This window comes from Furipterus horrens, unplaced genomic scaffold (assembly GCF_987537825.1).
Source record: "Furipterus horrens unplaced genomic scaffold, mFurHor1.1.pri manual_scaffold_6, whole genome shotgun sequence".
NCBI classification, from domain to species: domain Eukaryota; kingdom Metazoa; phylum Chordata; class Mammalia; order Chiroptera; family Furipteridae; genus Furipterus; species Furipterus horrens.
The window spans coordinates 15,778,424-15,787,930 of NW_028327176.1; the positions used below are offsets into that span (position 1 = coordinate 15,778,424).

The 9,507-nt window shown below is 37.5% G+C and overlaps 1 protein-coding gene across 2 annotated transcripts in view; it reads right to left on the bottom strand.

Moving 5' to 3' along the window:
• The window catches only part of ZNF512 (zinc finger protein 512), a 29,451-nt gene extending 20,293 nt beyond the window's left edge, over positions 1–9,158 (bottom strand). For both annotated transcript variants that reach the window (XM_090281000.1, XM_090280999.1), the window contains exons 1-2: positions 9,045–9,158; positions 8,456–8,514 (exon numbers count right to left, since the gene is read on the bottom strand). In XM_090281000.1, coding sequence (XP_090137126.1) covers positions 8,456–8,514; positions 9,045–9,074 — 89 coding nt within the window. In that variant the 5' untranslated portion in view covers positions 9,075–9,158. The remainder of the gene's footprint in view (positions 1–8,455; positions 8,515–9,044) is intronic.
• Between the last annotated feature and the right edge of the window lie 349 nt (positions 9,159–9,507).

Sequence of the window (9,507 nt, forward strand, 5' to 3'; positions counted from 1 at the left end):
TTTCAGCAAAAATTAGAAACCATAAAAAAGAACCAAATGAAAATTCACTAGATGGACTTAGTAAAAGAATGGAGATGACAGAGGAATCTGTGAACTTGATGATAGATCAATAAAAATTATCTAATATGAATGACAAAAAATGACTGAAAAACAGTCAAATGAGCACCAAAATGTGGGTCAATAATGTGTAGGTCTAACTTAAGTGTAGCTGTAATCCCAGAAAAAGAAGAAAAAGAGACTGAGGCAGAAAAATACATTTGAAAACAATAATGATGGGAAATCTCCCCAAATTTAATGAGTTTAGATTCAAGGAGCTCAATGAACACTTAAAAGGATAAACTCAAAGAGAACACACCTAGAGCTTTCAGCCTGGTGAACCCCTGGAGAGTTAGGGAGGCAGAGCACTAAGAGAGCCTGGAAGCTCTGCACCCCCTTCCCACATACCTTGCCTTACGCATCTCTTTCATCTGGCTATTCCTGAGTTATATTCTTTTATAATAAACTGGTAATCTAGTACGTAAAAAAGAAAAGTAAGTAAAAACACACTTAAAACATCTTAACAAAACTGTTCAAAATGGAAGAGTAAAAGAAAATCTAGAAAGCAGCTAGAAAAATGACATTATATACAGGCAATGATGATTCAAATTATCATGGATTTCGCAACAGAAACCATGAAGGACAGAAGACAGTGCAACATCATCTTTTAAATACTGACAGAAAAGATGCTGAGAAAATATCCTTTAGAAATATTTCTTCAAATACAGAAAAACTAAGAAAATTTGTCAATAGGCCTGCTTTATAAGAAATACTAAAGAAAATTATTCCAGCTGAAGAAGAATGACACCAGAAAGAGAGTCTGAGAATAAAGAGGAACAGAAATGGTATTGGGTAACTATAAATATATATATATGTCTTTAAAGCAAAGTTTTAACATCATCTCGTAAGGTTCTCAATATACAATGAGGTCTGTCCAGCAAAAGTCCAGCCATTGTTAATGTAACAAGAGCAGTTTGCGTGACATTGGTATAACCTGGCCGCCAAGGAAAGTGGACTGGAATGCTCATGCATGAACAATGACAACGTCACTGCACTACTCGGGGGGAGTGGTAGAAGCCATTGAGTGAGCATGTGTACTGTGTGGCTATCTCATTTAAAATGACTGAGCAAGTAGAGCAAAGAATCTGCATCAAATTTTGTGTTAAGCTTGAACATTCCTCTGTGGAAACTATCTGGACAATTCAGAAGGCCACAGCTATGGGCAACCGGTGGTTGGGAGCTTCATCACAACATCTGAAGCCACTCAGGCATGCATCACACCTTGTGCAGTTTTTTGATAAAACATCAGATCACCCAGGTGCCTCATCCTCGCTACAGCCCAGATTTGGTGCCCTGTGGCTTCTGGCTTTTCCCAAAACTAAGATCCCATTTGAAAGGGAAGAGATTTCAGACCATCAATGAGATTCAGGAAAATATGATGGGGCAGCTAATGGTGACTAGGAGAAATATGTGAGGTACCAAGGTGCCTACTTTGAAGGGGACTAAGGGGTCATTGTCCTATGTACAATGTTTCTTCTGTCTTGTACCTTCTTAAGTAAATATTATTATTTTTCATATTACATGGCTGGATACCTTCTGGACAAGCCTTGTAATGACACCTATAACTTAATGGTCAGGCAGGGGATTAAAGGAATCTATATGGCTGTGAGGTTTCTATATTTAAGCAAAGTAGTAGGATCTTAACTAAGTAGACGGTGCAAAGATAGGCATGCATATTGTAGTTCCTAGAGCAACAACTACCAAGAGAGAGAAAGACAAAAATCAAACAGATAAAATAAAATGGGACTCTAAATATTCAAAAAAGAAGGTATAGAGGAACAAAAGCAGGACAAAGAACAGATCATATAATGGGACACCCAAATCCAATCATAATTTAAATGCTTATGTCTAAACACTCCAGTTAAAAATCAAGCTGACAGGGTAAATAAGAAAGCAATACCCTAGAATATGATGCTTACAAGGTACACACTTTAAATATAAAGACATATATAGATTGGAAGTAAATGGACAAAAAAATTATACCATGCAGTCAGCAAACACAAGAAGGCTGAAGTGTCTATTTTAATAGCAGATAAAACTGACTTCAAGACAAAGAATATTGCCAGAGATAAAAAGGGACACTTCAGAATGATAACAAAACATCAGGAAGATATAATTACTATTGTATGTGTCTACAATAGAGGCTCAAAGTACACAAAGCATAACTGGTAAAATTAAAAGGGAAAATAGACAATTCTTCACTCTCAGCAGAAAATTTTAAGACTTCCTCCTCTCAGCAATTGAAAGAGCTATACAAGAATTCAGGGAAGACAAAGAAGATCTGGACTGCACTATTAGCCACCTTGTTATGTTGACATTTGTAGAACACTATCTCCAACAATCACAGGATATACATTCATGTCAAGTGCATGTTGTATATTCACCAAGACAAATCATATGCTGGCCCATAAACTTCAAACTTAAAAAGATGAAAATTACACATGTTTTCTCTGACCACACTGGAATTACTTTAGAAATCAAGACTAGTAAGAGAAGGAGAAGAAAGAGAAGAAGGAGGAGGAGGAGGAGGAGGAGGAGGAGGAGGAGGAGGAGGCCAAGGAGGAGGAAGAAAAGAAGAAGAATCTGGAAATTAAACATTCTACTTCTAAATAATTCATGGATCAAAAATGAAACCACAAGGAAAATTTGCAAATATTAACACAAAAATGCACATATCAAAATTTGTGGGGTACAACCAAAGCAGTACTTAAAAGGAAACTTAAAAGCTCTAAATGCTTATATTAGAAAACCAGTAACTTAAGATTTCCTCTTAAGAAACCTTAAAAAGAAGAACAAAGTAAATAGAAGGAAAAACATAAGAGGAGAAATTCATGAATTAGAAAACAGACAATAGAGAAAATCTAGTTCTCTGAAAAGACAACAAAATTGACAACCTTGTAGCTAGATGATTTTTTTTTAAAGATACCACAAATAACAAATGTCAGGAATGAAAGAGGGGTTATTACCACAGATCAAATGGACATTAAAATAATAAGATAATAACTTGAACAATTACATGCCAATAAATTGACAAGTTAAAAACAAATTTCTTGAAAAATACAACTTACCAAAATTGAAACAAGAAACTGGAAACCTGAAAAGCTCTCTATCTATTAAAGAAATTGAACTTCTTTTTTTTTTATAAAAACCTCTCAAAAAGAAAACTCCAGGCCCAGAAGGTGCCATGGTTAAATGCCATTGCAATAAGGTTTTTATAAAAGGCGAGGCATGAGGATCAAAAGGGAAAAAGTAAAACTGCTCCTACTTGCATACTGATGTTTGTTTATAAAGAAAATTGCAGGGACTATAAAAAAAAATCACTAGGACTAAAAATAAATTTAGCAACTGGTAGGATACAAGGTTAACCAAAAAAAGTTAATTGTATTCTTAGATACTAGCAATAAGCAACTAAAAAATAAATTTATAAAAATAAAACAATTACAATAACATAAAAAACATATAAAATGTCTAAGAACAATTTTAACAAAAGACATCCAAGACTTTTACAATGAAAATTACAACACACTGGTGAGAGAAATTAAAGATCCAAATAAATGGAAAAATACAGCATGCTCATAAGCCAGAAAATTCAAAATTGTTAAAACGGCATTTCTCCCCAAATTGACCTACACATTCAAAGTAATACCAATCAATACTACAGCATATTTTTTTAGATGTTGACTGATTCTACAATTCATATAAAAATGCAAAGACTCTAGAATAGCCAAAACAATTTTGAAAAAGAACAAAAAAGTTAGCTGACTTACCCTAATTTTAAGACTTACTCTAGTGCTGCAGTATCAAGACACTTTACAACTGGTAAAAATACAGACTTATACATCAATGGAACAGAAGGAAGAGAGTTCAGAAACAGAAACACACACACACATTCAAATTAGGGAAAAGAAAGTCTTTTCAACAATTGGATATACAAACGGAAAGAAATTAACACTGACCCTTAAGACACGCCACACACAAAAACTAGCTCTATCCTCAGGTGAGGATTAAAATAATAACTCCAAAGGAGTCACAGACCTAAATGTAAAAGCTGTAACACTTCTAAGAGGAAAACATAGTAGAAAATCATTTAGAGATGATGAAGTTTTCTTAAATAGAATACAAAAAGCAAGAAACCAAAAAAACAATAATAACACTTTTATCATTTTTAAAAAGATTTTATTTTTTAGAGAGGGGACAGGACAGAGAGAGAGGGAGAGAAACATTGATGTGTTTGAGTCGCCCCTCACAAGCCACCAACTGGGGATGTGGTCCACAACCCAGGCATGTGCCCTGACTGGGAATTAAACAGGCAACCCTTCAGTTCTCAGCCTTTGCTCAAGCCACTGAGCCATACCAACCAGGCATTTTTATCATTTTTAATGTAAATTTAAGACCTTTGTTGTTCAAAAGACACGATTAAGCAAATAAAATGCAAACTGTGAACTGGAAGGAAGTATTAAGGAAACATATATCAGCCCTAGCCAAGGGGTTCATTTGGTTGGACAGTCATCCGATACATCAAAGTTTGCGGGTTTGATCCCCAGTCAGGAAGGCAAACCAATCAATATTTCTCTCTTGCATGGATGCTTCTCTTTCTTTCTTTCTTTCTCTCTCTCTCTCTCTCTCTCCCCCCCCCCCTTCCTCTAGCTCTAAAAATCAATAAACATATCCTTGGGTGAGGATTTTAAAAAAAGAAAGAAACATGTATCAGACAAAGGAATTGTATTCCGAATATATATACATATATTTTTAAATGCTACAATTTAGCCCTGGCCAGGTAGCTCAGTTGTTTAGAGCATCCCCTTAATATACCAAGGCTGGGTATTCGATCCTGGATCCCTGTTAGGGCACACACAAGAATCAACTAATGAATGCATAAATAAGTGGAACGACATCCCCCACCCCACCCCCCTCTATCTCTCCCTCCCTCTCACTCTAAAACCAACTTTAAAAAGAAAAGAAAGAAATCTTGCCATCTGTAGCAACATGAATGGACCTAGAAGTAATGCTAAGTAAAATAAGTCACACAAAAAAAATACATATGATTTCACTTACATATGGAATCTAAAAAAAAAATATAAACAAAGAAACAAACTCATAGGTACAGACAACATTTTAATGGGCGTCAGATGGGAGTGGGATGGGGAGGAGATGGGTGAAAAAGTAGAAAGGATTAAGAAATACAAATTTGTAGTTAAAGAACAGTCATGGAAATGTAAAGTACAGCATAGAGAATATAGTCAATGATATTGTAACACTAGGTATGGTGTCAGATGGTACTACATTTATCAGGGTGATGACTTCATAAATTGTATGAATGTCTAAGCGCTATGTTGTACACCTGAAACTAAAAATAAGCAGAAAAATAAAAGTTATTTTAGAAAAACACAATGAAACACCACTACGCCCTCTAAATTAGTTAAAATTAAAGACTTACTCTTTTACACTGCTGATAGGAATATAAGATACCACCACCATTTTAGAAAACAAGTAATGTCTTACAAAGTTAAATACATTCCTGACATATGACCTAACTATCTTGAATGCTAAATATCATCTTGTTAAATAAATACCATCTTAGGTATTTTTCAAGCAAAACAAAAACATTTTTCCACACAGACACTTGTACATGACTGTTTGTAGCGGCTTTATTGTAATACCCCCAATTGGAAAATAACCCAAATATTCATCAAAATAGATGGCTAAACAAATTATGATATATCCATAATGAAATTGTATTCAGTAATAAAAACTATATTTTATTCAAAATCATTATTCTCAGTGAAAGAAATCATGCAAAAAGGCAACAAACTGTATAATTTCATTTACATAAAATCCTAGAACATGCAAACCACTGTATGGTGACAGAGAACAGGTTAGTGGTCTCTGGGGACAGTAGAAGAAGGAATGGATTGCAAAGGGATACAAAAAAGCTTTTGGGAGAGGCTGAAGTATTATCTTGATTGTGTTGACAGTTTCACAGCTACTTACATATGTCAAAGCTGATAATACTATATACTTTAAATAAATACAGTCTATTGTACTTCAATTATACTTCAATAAAAGTATTAAAAAACATTTTCAATGGGAATTGGCCATCCTTTAGGGCCAAAACCTAACATCCCAAACAGTAGGAGCAATCTTTACTAGAAAGACTTGATAGTATCTACAGGCCATTGAGAGTCACGTCCCATGTGACTCCTCTTAGGAAATTATCCTCATAGAAATTTCTTTACTCTCAGTGTAGGACTCAAAGATAGCCATATCTCTTTTCATAAATAAGCATGAGCATAGTAAAACAAAAATCCATAGTTTATATGACCAGCATGATTAACATCTTGGGTATTGAGTCAACATGGTTAGGAAATGCCTCCAGGTCTCTGTTTATTTTTTAAAGACTCAGCAAAAACAGTTCTGAAATATTTTATACTTATACTACATATCTATTAAGTCAGGGCATTTCATTATTTGTTAAAAACCAGATTACTTTTGTGACAACATGGATGGAACTGGAGAGTATTTTGCTTAGTAAAATAAGCCAGGTGGCAAAAGAAAAATACCATATGATCTCACCGAATACAGGAACCTACTGAACAAAACAAATGAGCAAAACAGAACCAGAGGCATGGAAACAAGGAACAGACTGACAGTGACCAGAGGGCAGAGGGAAAAGGGAGAAGCGGGGAAAGAAGGGGAAGGGTCTAGCCTAGGAACTAGTATAAATGACCCCTGGGCATGGACAACAGAGTGGGGATTGACTGTGGGAGAGGAAGGAGGTGGGGGGGGGAGGGGAGAGCCATGGGGGAAAGATGGGACAACTCTAATAGAACAACAATAAAAAAATGGAGGAAAAAAAAAAAACATTAATCTCAAACTTCCCTTTCCATAAATATGACCAAAAGAAGAAGAAAAAAAGCTTTTGGTCAAACAATGACTATAATAACGACTTTATAATTTGTTGTCGGTGCCACTACTTTTCAATCTCTGCTTCTGATCACAAAGATGAAAAATTTAACCTTATTTTCAACTGCTTTCTGATATAGGAAGAATTTTTAAGAACTTCTAGTTCATTCTCTAGGTATAAATATTTAGATTTCATTAACAAAGTATTTTGCAGCCTTTTATTCCACCCAATCCTTAAATGCTTGTATTCTTCATGGTTTCATCCTCCACTCACTTCTAGTCTTACTTCTCACCACTGGTTCTCAGATTTCACAATCCCCTAGGGAGCCAATTAAGTATGTCAGGGGGACCATGGCAGAAAGAAGGGGAAGGGACGAGTCAAAGAACATGTATGAAAGACCCACGGACATGGACAAGAGTGTGAGAACTGACTGCAGGAGTAGGGGGTTGGGATGGGCGGAGGAAGGCAAAGGCGGAAAACTGGGACAACTGTAATAAAATAACAATATTTTTAATGATTTAAAAAAAAAAAAAGAAAGAAATTTCAATGCCCTAACCCCAATGATTCTGATTTAGATTAATAAATGAGGGCCTATTAACCCTTATATTTTTTAACAGTTACTCACTTGCAATCCCATTAAATTATTTTTACCTGTTCACCTCCTGTTCTCTCTGCTGGAAAAAATCTCTCTCCCTTCTGGCTGACTAAATTATTCCTTAACTTTCAAGTCTGACTTGCTCTGGCAACCCTCCCCCTCTAAACAATCACTCCCCTTTCCTAAAGGCTATATTAAATTCCTGTTCAAAAATATTGAATTATACCGTATTGTGTTGATCTACTTGTCTATCTCCCCATTCAGACTGTTAGTTCTGTGTTTTTAATATCAAACCTATTACACAGCTGGAACATAACAATTATTTAGTAACTGTTACCGGAATGAAGTATGTAATCCCTTCCAATGAGTATCTAGTTAACAATAACCTTTTTGTATTAACAAGTATGGAAAAGCTTAGCACATTCAATATACAAAATAATACACAAGTCTGGAAGCCAAGTAGTTTGAAAATACAAGGATTTCTTACAGTCATTTTTATTAGTCCTTCCCATGTTCATCAGTGTATCCATGAGTACATAAATGCAAGGCTATACTGACTCATACGTTCCATTTTTATTATAATTCGTACTTTGAGCGGGGCAAGCTAAGTTTTTCTCTAGGTTTAGACCCACACTGTGCAATAAGGTAGACGTTAGCTACAGGTGGCTATTTAAATTTAAGTGATTTAAAATTAAATTTAAAATTCATACTAGCCACATTTCAAGTGCTCAAAAACCATATGTGGCCAGTAGCAACAGTACTGGACAGTGTGGATACAAAAAATTTTCATCATCACAGATCCTTCGAACGGACAGCGCTGGCGACACAATTAGAAACGGACCTCAGAAAGCCTCACTTACTTCTTAGCTCCCACGATCCTCGTGCTCCTCTGCTGCTTAAAGGATGTGGGTCCCGGAGTCTAGCAAACGCAAGCACAGGAGTGAATGCTAGAGACCTCTGAACCTCGACCACAAAAAGACAATCCCTCTGTGCCCAGAAAGAAATGAAGCTCCCCCCGGGGCAGCTAAGCTACCTCAAACGGAAGGAGGCAGGACTTTTTTTAAGGAAAGGTCCTTAAAAAGGACTTCCTACAGAGAGTCACGGCAAGTGACAACCCCAGAGCCTTCATCTCCCCTATTTTTAAAGCCCTGTCTCGATAAAGGCTGTAAAGGGAGAAGAAAAGAGAGGACAAGGGATATAGGAGGCACTGGATTTATAAAAGGAATAGAAACTAACGGCAATCTGGCGACGAACGGAGTCCAAGGAGGTGGGGAACAGGCAGCGAAAAGTGAGGGGAAAGAGGGGGCCAGGTAAACCTGACCAAGAAGGGTGGGGCCTGCGATGGGCTCTAGTAAAACCAATTGTGAGCTTGGGACAAAAGCGAGGACCGCGTGTTGCAGGCTCGACAGCGCTACCTCTGAAGCATAACGGTCAAACCGAGAAACTCACGGCGGGTACTGCACCGAGTCTGGAAGACATCACTCCCTCTCCACGCCTAACAAATTCACCCAAGGGCTCCGGCCAGACCAACGCCACTTCCGCTCTCCTCGCCTCTCCCGGATGTGGAGGCCGTGCCGCCCAACCCCGCTCTGGAAGTCTACTTCCGCCTAGCGCTTTTCCCGGGGGCTGCGGACGGAGTGAGTCACGTGACGAGTCGCCCTCCCAGTCCTCCGAGACCCCGCTCCCGGATTAGGTTGTGGGGGCCGCGGGGCCGTGAGTTGGGGGTGGAGCCTTAATCTGGCCTCCGGACCCTCGCCTTTAATGTCCCTCCACCCTCCGTTCTCCACCCAGCATGGCGAGTAGGCTTTCTAGTTGCACAAGGAAATCAGTTATTGCCCCTTTATTTAGCTTAGAAAAATGGCACACCCACTCCCGCTGTCCCAGCCCGCAGGAGGAGAGGCATAAGCTCTTG